This window comes from Anarhichas minor, unplaced genomic scaffold (genome assembly GCF_050575085.1).
Source record: "Anarhichas minor isolate MPS153535 unplaced genomic scaffold, ASM5057508v1 ptg000010l, whole genome shotgun sequence".
NCBI lineage: Eukaryota > Metazoa > Chordata > Actinopteri > Perciformes > Anarhichadidae > Anarhichas > Anarhichas minor.
The window spans coordinates 14270285-14290263 of NW_027466456.1; the positions used below are offsets into that span (position 1 = coordinate 14270285).

A 19979-nucleotide genomic window follows, 5' to 3' on the forward strand; every position below is an offset into this window, starting at 1 on the left:
CTGTCATACATTTACTCAGTTAATTTTAGGTTACAGGAAGACAAAAGCATTCCTGTGATCCGAAGCAGAGAAAACATCTCATTTAGAAAGGGACCGTTTGGTGGAGGTTATGCAAGATGGAGCAATTTGCCAAGCCACCGCACAACCACAGTGACTTGGCAATAACATGCTCCACAGTGTACAGTGTGGCTGTCACTGAATTAGAAAAGACACAAAGGCCTGTTTCACTGAATACTTCAGTAGTAGCAATTGTATTGCAAAATATTTCTATTTTTATACATTAAAAGTGCCTTCACTTCATAGTAAACTAAATGAAACATGGCAATGTATGTGCATGGTTAGAAATGGAAAAAGCAAGGACAATTCATATAAAACAATCAATTAAAAATAAATGGAGGATAGGGATTAATATGATGAGGGTCTTCTTACCGAGCAGGTGATGACACACACATTTTTGGGATTCTGTTTGAGCCAGTTGTGCATGTTCTTACACACAGCAAACAGGTTGTGGAGGCTGGGAGCTTGGCGAGAAGGCCAATTACACTCTGAAACCTGGAAATGAGTTGGTGCAAGAAATAAGAGACAAAGGAGGAATGAGCAAAACAGGGATTGACACAGATCCAGACATAAAAAAAGCAGAGAGGAGGCAGAAGGCAAATAAAAATAGCAGAGAGAAGGGGGAAAGAAGCAGGAATAGAGGAAACCAAAAAAATACTCAGGAGGGGGGGAAATAAGAAGAGGTGGAGGTAAGCAACAACACTGCAGTAGCAGAGCAACACAACACGCCAGTGGCCATAATGAGTCATCTGCTGGAGTTACAGCAACTTCCACAAGCAGACAGGGGGCCGTCTTTGCCACGTTAACTGCACAGCTTTCTTGGATGTTTCTGCCAGAGGGTGGCACTGTTTTATCTACAGCGCATGTCTCCCACTTGAAACCAAATCCAGCTGTGCAAAAGTGCTGCATGACTACATGCTGAGATAGTCATAACCATAAAGATGGAATAAAATAGAATAGATGGAGCATTCAGATTCAAATCCCGCTTTTGAAATTTGTCGGGGACACTTGGGTTGGTGAACCATAAGTTAGATCTTTCATTTAGAGACATATCGGGTCACAAGTGATCATTGTTGCGGTGAATCACTGCTGTGTTACATCTCTTGAAGATTAAAGATTGTTATGTGTACTAAAATACAAACCCCAATGTTGCTATATCTTATTGAAGCTTAAATGACAGAGGAGGGGTGAGTAATGATAGGCCCTATTGTGGAAATTAGAGGTTTCTCTCAGGGTGCTCCCATAGTTTATGAGCAGATGTAGCGACAGTTCCCACTTAAAATGCTGGCAGACCAAAAATAGCCGTCAAACTGTCAATGAGTCCTCATGTCTCACTGCAGTGTTGTAATAAAGTAAAAAATGCTGCAGCAGCCACTAACAACTAGACACAAACTAATACATCTTTAGGGGGTTTCATCTGTAGCGCTATGAGACAGTATCACACTCACCCTGTTGGAGAATTTGGCGCCGCGGTAGTTACGCTGTGATAGATTGAAGACAGTGTAGTGGTCGGCATGGCGACTGTCGAGGAAGGAGCGGATGTCCTCTACATGGTTCTGGTAGCCGATCTGCACCGACTCCGCTGGGTAGGACATCACTGAAGATAAAATACATCATTCAGCTGCTGGATGTTTTGAAGAGTTCCATGCACTGTTGGTGCAGAAGTTTACATACACGGCTTCCTCCATCTTTTATCCGTCTTTACAATTATTCTGCAATAAGTGAATTGAAATTTGAAATGTGAAGAGTGGGTCTAGATTCAAGCATGACCGTCAGCCACTGCACACGAAGCATTGTGGGATAGAAGCCCTCAGGGGACAAATGTCCAGCTGACTATGTTCTTTAAAGGACACACTGCTGCTTCACACTCATGAGCATGTGAAGCTGCAGGAGATGTGAGAATGAGAGATGAGTACAGAGGGAACACTGATGGTGAAGTTGTCCATTTATCTGAATGTGTTCATGCTTGTGTATGTTAATACGGTCTAAGGATCAGACATGAACCATTATTCTCCTGTATCATGCAGATAAAACACACTTTTACCTTCTCATCTGTTCTCTACATTGTTCTATTTCCTAATCAGCTTCTTACTCTGACAATTGGGATTTTGCATGAACACACAATTTTTCATGTATTTTCATGAACCAATCGGGATTTAGAAACATATTGATATCAGTCTTATGATAGATGTTGGGTTGTTTAGTCACTGTCAAACAAATATAATCAGACCAAACCAACACAGTCCTAAATCAAGCGGATTATGGGATGCATTTGTGTGTTAAATTCTTAATAAATAATAACTCAACAAATGTTTGTATTTTGAATGTTGCTTATTTAGTCGTTGGGTGACGTTATAGAGCAGTGGTCTTCAACAGGGGGTCCGCGACCCCTAGGGGGTCCACGGAGGTACTGCAGGGGGTCCGTGAAATTTTTGGTTGATTAGACTATTTTTTATTTTTTTCCAAACATGAATCTGTCCATTATTTTAATAGTTCAGTATTGTAACAGGTATGTTTATGCATGGCAGTGGCACTAATAGGCCATCACTCATTTTCGTTTAGACATTTATGTTTAAAATGAAAACATCAGTTTGAATAGCTTGTGTGAAGGATTATCATGCAATTGACAGACAATGTTGATATTGCCATTGGTATCAGTTGACAAGGTATGTTTATAAATGGCAGTGGCACGGCCTCCCTACTCACTGTACCTTGCACATGTATGAATATATGAACCTATATTATTTGAATAGCTCAATAAAGAGGTATGTTTATACATGGTACTAGGCCCATTTTAATATAAAACACAATTTTATACAATATATATAGTCGGGGGTCCGTGCTCCATCTCTCTATCAGTTTGGGGGTCCTTGGCCTGAAAAACGTTGAAGACCCCTGTTATAGAGAATCACTTATGATTTGAACTTTCAGGGCGTTTAAAATGCAGCTTTTTTAATTGTGAGCTTTGAACACGGATTCATTATTTCTGGAGACAATGTTAGAAGGCATCTACACACACAGCTCACACATGCACACAAAGTCCAGTAGCTGCAACCAAACGCGTTTACCTATGATCCGAGATGTGATGTAGGCAATATCCAGCTCCCCTTTAGTGTACCTGTAACAAGGAAAGATTTTTTTAATAATACTTTTCCATGCAATTCTCATGACACTGAGAGAAGTAAAAGAGAATTACAATCAATAGCTATGTCGACCTTCAGCAATATTTCAACCACAGCGAATGTGATTGAGTCAACAATGTGCACAGTATTTGTGAAACCAAACACCCTTGCTCTGTGTTGTATTACAGGTGTTATACAGGAGGCCCGTGTGTTGATGGTTTCAGACAAAGTAAACATTTAGACAAGAGAGTCGAAAGATGCCCTGTTCTTGAAAAATATCAGATCATTAAAAAGAGAAGATCAATGCATGACCAGCATCCAAAAGGTTGATTCATCTGCCTCCAGCTGTCAGTGCATCAGGCTGCATGTCGTGCATAGCCAAGTAATTAGACTCAACAGGCTTTAGAGCAGAAGCTTCCGCGTGTCTGGCTTTGGGGAAGTTGTCTTTTTCAGGCTCACCACACTAGGTTGATCTGCCCGGGATCAAAGGAATACCATATGTGAATTCTTCAATTGAGCGTCATTGCCTTTCATTGCTAAATTTAGCTATTCCATATGGAGTTTTTTTCAAAACTGTGAGAGCAGCTGGGGTGCACACACATGCATGTAATCCACTACGCACCACGGAAGTGAAGGAAAACAGCGCATATGAAACACTATGAAGCAGGTGCAGATTTGAGTCTAATTTGTTGTAACAGACTCACTAAACTTCTTATTTCTTGTATTTGAAGATTAATTTATAAAAATGTTTTTATCCAACAGCGGCACGTGGATCAAATTCTCACTGCACTGCACTACTACATTAGTACTCTAATGTGCATCAGATTGAGTTGACTTGTTCCCTATAGTGAAAATCCTGATCTAGGCCAATCACCTCTGTGTGGTCATGGAGGAGTGCCATATGGCCCTAATGCAATCCTTGACCTGGTTACGTAAGGCAGTGCTACTCAACGAGTCTGCTGTGGAGCGAGAGCACGCTAAGTGTGTCTTGGGATTTCATAGTGTTCCACATGAAGACATTTCTGGATATTATGATTCATCTTACATCATCATATATCTCAATTCCAAAAAAAAAAACATTGCATTGTTTCAGGACATATAGACAACTGCTAGTAAACCAGACAAACAACCCAAGTTAAATCCGTCAGAGCTGTTGCGTCTGTAAGCCCTCCATAATGAAGTAATTGGACCACAGTTCGGGTTTCTATTTTCAACCACTTCTGTGTGTTTATCCCTGAGTGAAAATGCAGACTGCAGGTTTCATACATTGTCATGAAAGGTGCATATCTGCACTCCTGTATACTATTCAAGCCAGTATGTAAATGACCTTTCTTGACCTTATTTAGGTTGCTAGAGCACATATTGTTTATTACCCTGGGGTAAAAAATAGAGGAATGTTTGAAAAAAACCATTTGATCTTGTCCTTTGTTTTTGTCCAAGAAATATATTCCACAAATCTGCTGTTATCCCTGCTTCTCTCCTGAAATAGCTTGTTGGTTATTAAAGGGGGGAAGTAGGTCAGGTGTCAGGTTTAAATGGCCATGGCCAATAGCCATAGACTATGCAAATGAGCAGTCTCCCTGACCTCTTGAGGTTCGAGCTGCAAATAATTAAAATGTACTGCAAGGTGTGGTGCAGAGAATGAATAGACGAAGAAGGACACAACTGGAAAGAAGGGCAAAGTTGACACTGGGGACTTTTTATTATTTATGCTAATCAAGCTCAATAGCTGTCTGGGGCTAATATGTTTCTAACAGCAGCAGTTAATTAATGTTGGGCTAACTGTTATGTGTTTGACTCGTTGCATATGTGTTAATGTACTGGCATGAGGGAATATATGAATTTACTTCTCTTGTTACTGCACTTATTCATTTTACAATAGACTACCTTTGGTCAAACTCTCTTGTTTAAGGTATCTCATCTTTGTTCTCATTTTTAATCACTATGATTAAATTTGTTCTCCAATACTGTTTTCACAGTTTTGCTATTGCTTTCAGTCCAACTTCTGTCTTTAACCTTTATTGAAAGTGTGTTTATCTCGCAGCATAGCAGTGTAATTACAGGCACAGTGAGGGCAGAAGAGTGAGACAACAAACACACACACATGTGATACCCACAAGAGCCAACACCACAGTGCCTGTCGTTTATATTTCCGACTGGAAAGTAAACATCAGGAGCACGAAAGCCATTTTAGGCTTCATTACAGTAGTGGAGAAGTGCTCTAACTGAGTCCCCAGTGACTAAACACACGCACACTCACTTGGGCTGGATCCTGATGGATATTAGATCTGAGTTTTCTACATACCCTCCATGCTTCTCTCCAAAATGTAATTCTTTACAGCCTTTTTGTCTTTTTCAACAGCATTGTTATATATACATCAAAATGCATGTTTTAAAGTAGAGACTGGCAACCAATTAAAAGCTACCAGCAAGGCACTGATTATAAAATGTATGCACTGCCACCCACTGACCCCAGGGTCTGACACACAGGACACTATACCTGATTTATTTTTTTCATCACATTTCTCTGGTTTGATGCTATGATTCATTTACTTGGGCCACTGGAAAAAGTGAGGAAAAAATGTGTGGGGTAGAGAAATAATTACGGAGCGACAAAGAGAGATGCCAACAGAGTGTTAGTGTTAATGAAACGGGGACAGATGAGAAATAAAAATAAGGCTCAATGGCAGTGGTCCAGACTGATCTGGACCACTGCCATTGAGTTTCTCACAGACGGAGGAACACACAGCTGAGCGTTACTGACAGATTAGTTTCCCTGCAAAAATTCTCTTCAGCCAGGTAAACATTCAAGCAGGCTGCGTTAAATAATTCAGCAACAGCCTTTTGCCTGGAATATACGTAGATAAGAGGCGGAGAGGAACCAATGAAGTCTAGTTGGGGTGTTAAAAGAGGGCCTTGTAACTGAGCTCACAGGGGTTTTGCCTTGTATCAAGCAAGCTCTTCTACTGAAGTCTTCCAACAGTCAAACTGGGATGAATACACATGCTCCACCTCTGGCAGAAAGTATAGACCTTCAAGCTTAAAAAATAAATCAACTATATATAAAAGCAGATCATCGTGTAATCGAGAGAAATTTCTACCAATGAGGTAAACAAAGATTACAAAAGATTTCTTGAAACTAGAATAGAAATCAGGCCACCACAAAACAATACCTGATCGTAAAGATAGTAGGAAAAAATAGAAGAAGAAAAAAAGGTTTCGGAGATAATACTCTCCTGTTTCTTTATGGCTGACTCAAACCTGCATTGTTTTGGTTTTTTTGCCCACTTTGAAGCAGCGCAAAAAGCTAAAAACACAACATTGACAAAATATTACGTATGAAGGTTATATGGTGAGCTAACAGTTGCCTATTTACACATTCAGCAGTATACAGTAGAGCAACACTATAATACATTTACAGTCCACCCGATGAAGTCCAATCATTGAGCTCTGTTTTGTGTCCACACACCTCTAGGGAAATGATCTGGCTCTTTAGCTGTTAGATGCTCCACTATGTTCACCAGCTGGTCGCTAACTGTGCTGTCTGCTGTTTGGTGCTGAGCAGGATTGAAACCAGGTTGATGAGAGCAGTGAGGTGAATCAAAACAGTAAAGTTGTGGACTGATCAAGAGATCAATAGCAGTTACCTTAAAACAGGTTTAATGATCTCAAGCAAATGGTGCTTGAAACAATTATTTATTTTAGAGAAGATAGACTAAAATAAGATATTATCGCTTCCTTGAATTGATGTTATGATTAATATATTTTGAACAATGGACAAGAGATGCAAATTGCTATTTAGTGGAGAAATATTTACAGAGAGACAAAGAGACAAGTTTACTGTTAATGATTTTTGGGACAAAAATGAAAATTAGTGAGAGGGGAAAAACAGTGAAAGAGAGAGAGAGAGCAGCCTCCTTTGCAGGGTGATAGAGAGCAGCGGACCTCTCAAGAATACATCATTAGATCCTGCAGCTCGTTATCAAATCTCTCTAATTAACTGCTGACTTTGTCTCCAAGTTTTATGGAAAAAAACAGGGAAACCACCAATGTTAGTCAATGGGCAGGACCCAGAAAACCATGCTACTCTATCTATATAATCCTGTCAGTATGCTTGGAACTGCTCTGTAGATCTACTATATTGTCTCTTGTCAGTTCACAAGATGTTTGTTTATGGTTTATTGCCCTCGTAAATAAATAGAGTGCACCCTCAACTTTGGAAAATCACTTGTGTTGTCACAGTCATCTTTTCTGTCCTTCCATCTCTAAATAAAGATATTAAATGTAAGGCAGACAACAGCACAGTTAACTCTCCAGCGTGTCAGATCACAGGGGGATAGCTTATGTTACACTTGTCGTGGCATCATCAAAGAAACCTGTCTAAGCTGTTTTAAAGTGTACTGCACTAAAGTGTGGCACATTATTGTACCTCTACCTTTCCTTTCCAAAGGCTTTTAGCCGGTTGCCACAGTAGCCTGCCTCCCACCGCCCCATTATCCAAACCACCCACTCACACATACATATAAGTCAACACACAAAACACACACCACCACCACCACACACAGGGCCCCAATGAAATGAATCCTTCTGTATCAGCAGTGCACTGGCCATTTGGCACATTGAACTGCCATGAATAATTCAGCCAGGAGAGGAGGGGAGATAGAGATAGAGGGAAGGTGGAGCTGAGATGAGGGGTAAGAGGCAGCCGAAAGAAACACCGCGGGAACGACATGGACAGGAGAGTGGGAGTTTGCCAAGATGTGAGCAGCAGAGGAGCAGAGACACAATGATCAAACGTGCTGAGTCAATAGTGAGAGGGGAGCTGTGTGTGTTTCTGACAATACAGAGGCCCATTTGTGCTGCCCTGTGCAGATGCCTGTGCACAAACACACTGGGACGACCGAGCCGTGCCAGACTCTGCTGCCTCCCTCTTTTCTCCCTCCATCCACAACGCTCTGTTTCTCCTCTAAAGCTGTTGGACACTTACTTTGCATCGTAATCAGTCGCTGAAACAACATTCAATTACTAATAGCTACATTTGATATTTAGATGAACATGAGCAAAATCCAACTGTGTGACCAGGTCTGTGCAGTGTGAAACTGTTTTGCTTTACGTTATAAACTGCTCTAAATTCTATAATATCACACTGTGGGTCCAATGAAGTCGTTATGTCAGACTACACAATATCAGCAGTGAGCATTTCAGAGGCAATGCATGCCTGTTATTCAACAATGTAATTATAAAAAACAGACGACATGTCATACGTATACTTTCTAACCCACATTGCTGGTAATAGCACTAGCACCGGCAGCAGGCAATGAGGCAATGTCAACCTGTGTCGTTTGTCCTCTAAGATTGTCCTGATTAATTTGAAAAGGTGAGGGTGTGAAAGGACGGAGATCGTGACCAGATTGTATTTATCTGAAGAAAGAAAGGGAATAGGGAGGCAGAGGCTGAAAGAAAAGAACACAATAGTACAGCACATCATGTGTATGAATGCAGCGCTAACTTACGTGGCAACCTGATGCATGACCTTGGTGGAGGTGTCTTTCAGCGTGTCCTTCAAGTTGTCTTTGAAGTTGCTGAAGAACTTCCCAGCTCCTCCCTTCACCATATCCAACAGTCCTCCGCCATAGTTGGCATCCATATCTGGGGAACAGAGGACCATTAGCCAGTCAGAATCCGGAGGGAAACAAAATATACATTGTACACAGATGCAGACACACTAAGGATGTAAATGTACAGATGTCTTTCAAGAATCTATACATTACTATATAAATAAACATGATCCTTCAATTACAAAGTGGAGTTTAGAGGTTTTCGTTTGACTCAAGTGATGAACATATGAGTCACTGCCCAACACACCAAGTAAATACATGTGTAGCTGTAAAGGAATGAGGGACAAGGACACACAATACAATGCATACCATCTGGAGCTGTGCATGTGTTGGAACAGACCCAAGTGCCATATCTTAGTCAGCAACCCTTTGGTGATTGGAGATGTTCTCTCTCTGTCTCTTTCTCTCTCTCTCTCTCTCTCTCTCTCTCTCTCTCTCTCCCTGTCATATACGATACACATAGCAACCACAGTGGCATCAGTGAGGTGTAACTTGGCAGTGCTGACAAATCTAGACATTAAACAGCTGTTGGCTCAGATGGGGTTTGGGTTTGGTTATTTCCTAATATAATCAAAAAAGAAGTCTTGATTGTCCATTTGTGTAAAAGCATGATATTTAGTGCCAAACAGGAAAAAATAAAGAGACACAGGGAGCGTAGTCTGTGTGTTGCATTAGCTTGGAAAGCTAAAGCCTGCTTTATAATCAATGTATTTGTGATCCGGCTGTAGCGTGCTCTATTCCACACAGAAACTGTGTTTACTTTATTTCATTTACTTTGTAAATGAAAATAACAAAGTAAATTAACTTTGTAAATTAAATGTGATCTGATCTGGTTTAAGACCTCTCCTGGTCTTCTATTTTTTGAACTTGTGTCATGTTGTTTGCACTATCAACAATCTCTATTTGCATCAGAAACTTTAAGAAGAAAACGCATGCAATCCATGCTCACCATAGTGTCTCTTTAGCATACCTATTAGCTACATTGGCTATGTGCGTATAGGCCTCACTGATCACCCTCAACCCTTAACACACAACTGTAAATAAAGCTAAGTAATAGGAGCAAAATCTTGTTGAAAGGCAGCTTCTCAGAATCCCTAATAACATTATGACCTTGTATCTGTGACACCTGTTCTGGCTGTATTACTCTTTGAAATGTGAAAAGTTCGGCTGGGAAAGAAGTTGTGAGTTGGAAATTTAAAAAAAAACATCCAGCCATTACTGGGAAGAGGTAAAGTTGAGCATTCTATCATGGTGAGGCATATTGTTCCTATTGATGAGACAGTATAGTGTCATCAGCTGGTAGTTGGCTGCAATTTGTGGGATGGTATTGCCACTAAAAACATAACCTAAGAGGAATAACTAATTGGCTATTACAGGCCACACTTGCTTTATGCTGCTGGGCTGCTGTGCCTTAGTGCGGACCTATCAGTTATATTATGTGCCACTTCCAGATTAGCTGTTCTTCATAGTGAGAAAGCCATTTAGTGTGTCCAAATCAAGCATATCTCTTTCTCTTTGGTGTCGAAATGACCAAATTATAACGTTGGGTCTATCTTGTGTTTTATGGATGTGGGTGAAGGCCAGGGACAGGTCTCCGGTCCCAGTCCATGCCGTACAAAGTCTCTCATCTCTGACCGCATAGGCCTGAAATAATGACACTGATCTATTTTTTCTGAAAAATAAAGTCCCTGCTTAACTCATAAGGCATATGATCCACAGAAAGTTCCAGAACTCAAATGTAACTTTGCCCGTGGCAATTAAAATGACCACTGTTAACTGAATGGGCACTCACAGCGTGGCTGTGGTGTAGTAAGGGCTGCAGAAAGGTTTAATACAGTACCTCAAAGATAATACGTAAGTCATCAGTGTCTGGGCTTTAGACTTCAAAACAGGAAACCTATTTTATGAAAGATATTATGTATTTACCAGACAGGGACAATCTAACGTAAGCTATTGCATTATGTGAATTTTAGAATCCAGTGTTTTTGGAGTTTGACCCATTCTTCTACAGTATAGTCTAAAAGTCAAGATATCTGCAGCTTTTGTTACTCCAACTTAACAAAAGTACAGTACTAAATCAATTAAGTAATGCTTTGACTCATATACATTAAAAGGTATTACTCTAAATACAAATAGCCTTATTTTCATATCAATAATAGTATTTATTTTTTTATTGTTTATAGATTAAGATCTGAAAGGGCATCCTTAATCTTGGGGAAAGTCAAATAGCACATAGAACAACTGGTCGGTAATGACTAGAGTTCTGGCAGTAGATGATCCTGCAAGTCCTGCAATATAGCCAAATGTTGACACATAACACACCACACGCTTTTATCTGCTGACTGTCAGCACCTACTGACCCAGACTGGAACAGACCCAGTCACACTTGGTTGTCATGTCCAAATCATTTTCATTATCTGCTCAGTGTGTCCTTGTCTTTAGCCCAAGGCGATAAAGAATTCTCACTACACCACTGAAACTGGAGTTCTGGGGTTTTCAATTGACACAAGTATGGAAGCACAATATATAAAGGACTAAAAAATAATTAAAGACTAGTACTGCACCACTGACATTATCACATCTGTGCCTGCATCATTTCATCTTTCATCTATCTGAGGAGCAGAGTGTGTTAAATAAAGGAAGAAAGAAAGGGAAGATAACAATCGAAAAAGCTGAGCTCCCAAATAAAATCCATGTTCTTTGTTTTCTAATGCCTAACCCTGTTAAATCTACTGCTGACTGAATTTAACTTCTTAATCATTTAATTTGTTGATTGCATCCAGAGCTAATGCCATACAATCACAATTTAACCTTCATTTGCCAAGGGTTAGATTAGTAGATCAATACCACTCTCATGTCTGTACACTAATATGAAGCTACGGCCAGTAGCTGTGTAATTAGCTACTTAACACGTTATCTCTTGTTTGTTTATTCCATACAAGAATGTAAGGATAGTCTAAAGGCTTATTTTGTTGTCTTTGGACAGAGGCAGCCTAGCTGCTTCCCCTGGTTCCAGTCTTAATGCTAAGCTAAGCTAAGCATTTGCTGATTATAGTTTCATTAATGTGGTCTCAATCTTCTCCTGTAACTCTCTGAAGGAAGGGAGTAAGCATATTTCTCAAAATGTTGAACTGTTCCTTTAATATGGCAGCCATATTGAGCATGTCTATGCTGAGGGATGCAAACTGAAATGCTTCCCTTGCATTTAGGCTATATATATATATATATATGTTTTGGTCTATGTTTAACCTCCTTACTATGCAAATTTCCCAGTGAGCATGACAGAATGTATTAGAAATGTATTAGGAAAACTCTGCCTTGAAATCAAGAGCTATGTGAGCTTGACCTGGATCTGCCAATCATGTTCAGATACCTGCAAAGGTAAAGAAGTATGTTATGATGAAGGAACAAACGTGCTTTAAATAAATCTCACTACCGAGAGAGCAAAAAACAACCTCCCTAACCAACCTCCCTACTCGACCGCCTCCTATCGCTTTCACAGTCGACCAATAGAAACAGAGAGGGGGGGGGGGGGGGGGGGAAGAGAGAGAGAGAGGGGGGGGGGGGGAAGAGAGAGAGAGAGAGGGGGGGGGAGAGAGAGAGAGAGAGAGAGAGAGAGAGAGAGAGAGAGAGAGAGAGAGAGAGAGAGACAGAGACAGAGACAGAGACAGAGAGAGAGAGATAGATGACTGAGGGAGAGGAAAAGAGAAAAACTGTTCTCGTTATGTCGAGGGATCAGTGGGCTGTCTGAATTTGTCTCCCTCCTCCTACAGCCCCGAACATTTCTCGCTCAATATCCAGCTTGGTGTGAATGACACAGATGGATACAAGCACACAACAATAAAGCTTGACAAGCAAACGCACTGCGCTACAAATCTCAGGGCTACTACACTGTGCCGGGCCGTGTTGTGTCACTGTGTGTGACTGTGGCGTCCACCCGGGACTCTAATCTGCTTAGTTATAGATGCTGCTGATGCGACAAGGAGTGTATGATTAAGCATCTACTATACAGCTTAACCAGAGGAGAATCCCACTGCTTTTAATGGCAAGCAAGCTCTTTGCAGGCATGAAACGTTGGTAAAAGATGTGTCAAGCTGCAGGTGCGAGCTGACGGTTTAATAGTCAAACATCATTTTGCATAAAGGTCTGAAATTCTTAACTACCTTTTTACCTTCACATTGATTTTAAAATGCTTGACCTAGACCTAGTGGACAAGTGGCTTGCTTTTTGGTGACCCCTTGCTTGTGATCCCTACTCAAAGGTTGTGAGATTGTTTTATTAGAATATCTGTTAGATACACACATAAATACCTGCTGTTGCCAAAGCGATGGATTTAAACCTTTTTTAATGAGTGGCCTATATTTGATCATCTCTAAACAATATCAAACGCTATTTTAGCTCCTATTTAGATTTGTTTATTTCCTATTTATCGTCCAACTGGGTCTACTATGCCGTGTCATCTGCTCGTGCCGTTTCCCATCATGAGTATGATGCTGTATAAATCAATGACAGCGTGAATGAATACCTTTACTAGTTCAATTTCTGCTCTCCAGTATATTATGTGCTTTGCCTCTATTTTATTTTGTATCTACTTCTCTGCATGTAGCTTAGCTGGTATGTGCCTCTCTGTTTGTGGCCAGATGGATGTGGGAGTGTGCAGACACGTGAGGCGGCTACAGTGACCAACCTTGCTAATACAGACACCGGGGGGAGGCTCTGATACAGGCTCGATCAGCCGACACAGCAGCAGCAGAGAGCCAAGCCACTCACAGTTAGAGAGAGCGGGACATCAACAGAATAAAGAGCTCTCAGCATTGCCAGAGAGAGAGATCAATGAACGTGTCTCCCTTCTTCTTGAGTGCCAACCTTTACCCCTCAGTATCAGGCTGTGCGTGAATGAGACAGATGGATACATAGACACACACAGACAGAGACAGGCACACACGTGCATGAAAGAGAGCATCCATGAGGCCTGGCAGACCAGACAGACATCTGACACTGGAGCCCCCACCTCCTCCTCCACCCACCCTATCACCACCAACCCCAGTCCCCTTTCCTCATTGACCCTTCTCATCCAGCTTCTTTTGTTTCACACAGATGTCCATCCTTGTGGGCTGGCTGACTCCACAGAGCACTGCAGTGAGGCTCGACAGACTTTAAGTTCAAACGTCCAAAGTAACAGACTTTCCTAGTTGCCTGCATTTATTGCAAATACTATAATTATTGCTATTATGATGTAATATTAGCAGTAACAGTTGTAGTAGTGCTAATGTTACTGGACTACTGTCATTTTTACTGGAAATTGCACAGGGCTTTATGATAAAAACAGAAAAAAATGTAAAAACACGGATGATGCACAAACACTGACTTGGCTGTTCACATGTGAAACACTTAAATAAGTTACGGAGTTGAAGCTGAGAGATCAAAAAATAAACGCTTGTAGCATTTATTTTCTTCCTCCTACTATTCATTGTACACCTTAGTTAAAATAAATGTAAATAAAGATGTTACTTGAAACTATATAGACGCTCATATTGTGATGATGATGATTTATTAATTAATTTATGTTTGATAAATAGTGGCATCTTTTAACCCCCTTTTGGATGGGCGTAGTGTTTATCATGACACATAAATACAAACTAACTAAGTGGCAAATAGTAGTCTGAATAGCAATAGTGACTTTATTCTTCTCAAGAGGTTTTTTTACAGATGAAAGAATTGATCTCATTGAGGAATGTGTCAAAACAAATGAGCTATTATAACTGAATCCAATAAGCTGTGTAGGTGATTTACCAGGAGATAAATGATAAATGATTTTAGTTTTAATTGGATACATTGGGCTTATAATCCATCATATGCGGCCAGTTGACTAAACTTGAACTGAGAGTATTTTGTGTTTCCTCTGACTAAAACTGAAGCAGGATATATTCTCTTTTATTGTCTTAACTGCTGACATTTGAGATTACTAGTGCAGTTATTGATATACAATTTCAAATTTAAAGCCCATATGAAAAAGTAAATAGGCTATGAAATGTGGTTATCATGATATATAATACTGAAACTTTGGCTGAAAAATGAGTTTGTATATGCTTTCATATGTATTTTAATACATTATGGACACTAGAAAGTATTATGTGCTAATAAACATGTGCAGATTTAAAAAATATATATATGAGCATTCATTCAAAGACTTTTTGATACTTTACAAGACATACAGTAGGATTTAGATCTAGTCTGAACTGTATATTAAATCAATTGGTACTGGTCACCTTATGAGAAGATGTCCACTATGAGCCCTGGAGGGGGTTCCAGGAGGTGCATAGCATATTCTTTCACTGTTGTCAGCCATTGTGTTGCCCACTGCTAAACCCTTACACCAGGACAGTTACAGGCCACGTTAATACTGCGTAAAGTCATCACATGATACCCAAGCGCTCTCCACGTCAGAGTACAATCCCCATCCACGTTCCCGGAGGCGGCGAGGACTCTTACCTGAGCTGTCCATGGTGCTGCAGTCCTCCTCTCTCAGCGGGCCCGCCTTCGGTCCGAGGGTGGCCGCTATGGAGCCTGCGAGTGTGGCGCTGCCGCTGCTGCTGCTGCTGCTGCTGCTGCTCCCTCTGCCGACACTGAAGCTATCTCCGCCGCTATCGACCAACTGCAAAGATTCATAGCCATCGTAAATAGTCTTTTTCTTGTAGGCCCCCAGCAAGCTCATTACCGAAGCACACAAGAAAAGGAAAAAAAAATAAAGACAAAAGAAGCTCCAAAGACGTAGGCTACGCCGCGCCGTCACCGCCACCACCGCTGCTGCTACTACTACTGGTGCTGCTGGGTGCACCACATGTCCGAGCAGGAGAGGACGACCCTCCTTTCTCCTCTGTTTTCTGGAGAGAGAAATATGTTGCCGCTCTCTCTCTATCTCTCTCTCTCTCTCTCTCTCTCCCTTCCTCTCTCTCTCTCTCTCTCTCTCTCTCTCTCTCTCTCTCTCTCCTCGCTCTCTCCCTCTCTCTCTCTCTTTGCTTCCTCTTTTCTCAGCAGCACCGCATTTTACTACGCTTCTGTTGCTGCTGCTTGCTGTCGCTGTAGTCCACCCCAACTCACGATCCTCTCATGTTATTGCTGCATGCATCTATTATTCACAGACTGAAATCAGTAGCTGTGAGTATGTGCCTATAGGCTTCTTTTTCACATGTGATGTCATAACATTTTGTGAACAATGTAGTTCCTATTCTGGGTGGATTTTCCTTGAATAGCTTTAAAGGCTTCTAGCCAATTATGAGTTCTATGGGATATAGGCGATATTGTGTGTAAACCAATATTTTCATTATCAATTGATCTTCCAATTAAACTATTTTCTTAATTAATTGAAATGTTAGAAAATAATGGCCATCACAATGTCCCAGAGTTCAGGTCTTTACATTTCTCGTTTTATCCTATCAAAAACGATATTCAATTTGCAGTGATATAATACAGAGACAGGCAGAAACGACTGACTGGTACCAGCAGATATTTGAAGTTTTAGCTTTAAAAGTGACTCGAATGATTTATCGGATATCAAAATAGCTGCCCAAGTAACTGCTCTACTTAAATGCAAGACAGATGCGGTGATAATGGTTTAAAGTGTGCTAAAAATATCAGAGTCATCCACTAGAATAACAGAAGTCCTCAGGGAGAAATTGTAAAGAAATAAAATAAATCTATAGTTATTTATATGACCTGTTTTCTTTGGTATAAATAAGGAGCATTTGGTAAAAGTTGTGAGTCTGGGCCCATAAAAGAGCTAATTTCTTATTTGGGTCCTTTGCTGAAGGGGACCCCTGGCCTTGTCATAATAAAAGATCAAATGAGAGGAGTTGAGTAGTCAGCATTGCATGACAACAGCACCATGCTTTGTAAGAAAAAGGAAACTCTCTCTGCATCAAGGGGGATTTTTTTCTCAGTACTCGACTAATAGCTGCTGAATATTAATAGGCTCTTTTTAATATAATTAAAAGCCAAAAGATTTGTGAATTTAGCTCTAAATGTGTCTTTCATGCCCCAATTTTTTTGTGCAATGACCCTGGATCCATGAAGGACAGAACATTGACCACTGATGGCATGCTTCCTTCCTTGGCCTTGTCCCCTGGCAACGGAAACCCTGTATGTTTCTGAAAAGAGGACATGAGCCTGGGAAACTCTTTTAGCAGAGCAGACGGGAGCTCAAAGCACAGCAGGAACGGAATGTCCAAAAGGGAGGAAAGATACTCCCACCATCACCGGACACGCAGTGCTGCTGCTCGCATTGTTGCCATGGAGCTTCCTGTCCTAACTGTGAACCAATGTTTACCCCTTGATGTCCTTGTATGCGTGTGACTGTTTTGGATACAGCAAGCAGGTGTAGTAAGGACGTCACAATTTGTGCCACGATCAAAGGTTTGCACACAAAGGCAAGTCCAAACCCAATCAAAAACCTAAATAGAGCTGAAACAATTCATTGTTTGGTGCATGGACGGAAAATTAACGATTTGGTTATTTGTTAAATCATTTCAGTCATTTTTCAAGCAAAATTGCCAAATAATCCCGATACAGCTTCTACAATGTGAAGAGTTGCTGCTTATCTTTGTCGTATATCATAGTAAACTGAATATATTTGGGTTTTGGACTGTTGGTCAGACAAAACAAGCAATGTGAATATGTCACCATGGATTCTGGGAAATTATAATGAGCATATTTTACTGTTTTTCATACATTTTATTGAAAAAATTATAAATTAAATGAAAAAATAATCAGCAGAAATCATGAATAAAAATAATGCAGCCCTAACAGAAAATATTTTAAAACGTTCCAACTTGAGCAGCATTGCAGACTTTGCATATAAAAGCTTATAGAGTTATATTTTGGCCTTTGTCAGACCTCTTATGTCTCTTTTTCCAAATGTACTAACAACATTTAGAGGCATTGTATTCCAGTTCAACCCATATGTGTGTGGCGCAACCATTGCGTATGGGCAACGGGCTCACAACAATAAGTACATGCCCACAACAAAGCACAGCGCCTGCATTAATGACCTGTAGTGATATCAGAGGCGCTGTAAGACAGGTTTTCAGTCACAAATCTGCTTCTCGTGCTCCTTGTATTTTGAGTAATGATTCCGGTTGAGGCATTCATTTGCATACCTCTTATAAGAATTGTTAAAAAGCCTTCAGATGCAATGCTCAGTAACATTTCAGCTGTTTTACGACATTGCTGTGATACTGACTGTGGCCTCGTATCTCCTCATTGGTTTTTACCATCACTCTCAAGGATACATTGAGGATTAATGATTATCCCCTTCACAGTTAAAGTAGAATCCAGGAACCTGCTGGATCAGCTGCAAGACTCAATTGACAAGACAGACGATGGACTTGAATTTGTGAGACTTTAAATCTTGTAATCCAAGGATTCTTGTTCTGTGTGGTAAAAACTGAAACATAAAAGATGATAAAAGAGCACTGGCTGCTACTTGTCTTCATAGAGGAACAATGGCATCCATGCTGCCCTGCCATCGTCCAAGTTCTAATCCTGTGTTAATCAGTACATTTGCTCAAGTACTATACTTACAGTTTTGAGGTAATTGTACTTTAAGGGAGTATTCAAATTTTCCGCTACTTTGTACTACACCATTACAATTCATAGTTAAATATTGTAGCCTACTTTTTATTCCACTACATTTATTTGATAATTATAGTTGATTGATTAGAATAAGATTACTAATACCCCAGGGGGAAATTCACAATCTTCCCAGCAGTATGAAAAGTAATTAAAATGATCGCCACCTTTACCAGCTGCAACATTAAAGTGCATCAATAATTATAATCCAATTCTACCATATACATGATTCTGAAAATGGCCATACTGGATAATGAGTAGTTTTGTTAGGCTACTTTATGTATATTTTAATGCTAATAATTCTGTACTTGTAGTCAAAAATAAAGTAGAGTAGAGGGAGGGTACCTTTCTTGGTCCTGGGGGTAGTTATACTCTGATACTTTGTTTTTTTTATCGTAATGACTATAGAGTAGTGATGATGTGTTTTTGTAGGCCAACCCTGAGTTAGCATTGCACTGGTTCCCGCGACAGAAAGCCCATGGGATTTTAGATTATTGCAGGAAATAAGCTCTCTGGCAAACACAAGTTTATGATTATACATTTTGTTCTGCAATAAAATCCTCATAAATAAAGAGCGCTTTTATGATTTTTCAAGGGTGAATGCAGTCGGCAGAAGTAAAAAGCGAACTTTGTGCTGTAAATGAACTACACCATGGTCACATGAGTAGGCCTATACACAATGAGGCTGTGAAGGCGGACTGGTCTGCGTGATGATGTTCAGCCACTTGTTAGCAACTGCCTTTTTTCCAGAAACTTAAAAGCTTAAAAATTGATGAGAGGGGCATCTACCGATGAATATATCTTAGAACAAAACGTTGAAATCTCTTAAGCTTGTGTTAACCAAAGAACTTATTTCAGGCATCTAAGCAAAAACCCATTAAAAAAACCTATTGACTTCGAGATGAGGGAAATGGAGGTGCAAATATGCTAACTCATTTATGTGATATTATGAATCCCACATGCTCTTCACAATTACACTTGACCTTTACCTAAAAATAAATTTAAAAAATGATGAGGTTCCATCTGACTTGTCATTTTTTAGTAGGTGAATAGGGGGACTAAATGAGCGATGATCAGAGCATGAAACCACACCAAGCTGCGTTAAGATGCTCACGTGACGTGCGTGACGCTCGCGGTGATGTGATGAGAGAGGAGCTGTCCTCGCAATATGAGCCACCCCGAAATGATGAAGATGGTGATTCAGATAATACTGATAATCAAGATACAAGAGATATCGATCACGTCCAAATGCCCATAATACCGAGAAGACTTAAAAAAAATATATGTATCCTCTTTAAATCGATTTGCGCACAGGGTGCCGGTGCCTGAAATGTCGTTAGCCTACCGTCATCAGCTGACAGAAAAATCCATCTGATATCAAAGCGGCAAACGTCACCGTTAAATCAATCTAGTAATTTATTAAAAGGATAAAGCGACAGTAGGCTATGCATAGCCACGACTGTCATAGAGAAAAAAAAAAGACTCATTAAACGTGAAAAAAGTGACACCTGCTGAACCAAAAATAACCCAACTGATGTCATTTATGATGCTCGTG

General features: G+C 40.3%; 1 protein-coding gene across 1 annotated transcript in view; it reads right to left on the reverse strand.

The window, feature by feature from the left end:
* dnajc6 (DnaJ (Hsp40) homolog, subfamily C, member 6) overlaps positions 1 to 15775 on the reverse strand; it is a 30470-nt gene extending 14695 nt beyond the window's left edge. Inside the window, exons 1-5 of the mRNA XM_076088325.1 lie at positions 15290 to 15775; positions 8693 to 8828; positions 3126 to 3175; positions 1506 to 1654; positions 430 to 552 (exon numbers count right to left, since the gene is read on the reverse strand). Of these exons, the coding sequence (XP_075944440.1) occupies positions 430 to 552; positions 1506 to 1654; positions 3126 to 3175; positions 8693 to 8828; positions 15290 to 15512 (681 nt within the window). The 5' untranslated portion in view covers positions 15513 to 15775. The remainder of the gene's footprint in view (positions 1 to 429; positions 553 to 1505; positions 1655 to 3125; positions 3176 to 8692; positions 8829 to 15289) is intronic.
* Positions 15776 to 19979: the final 4204 nt, after the last annotated feature.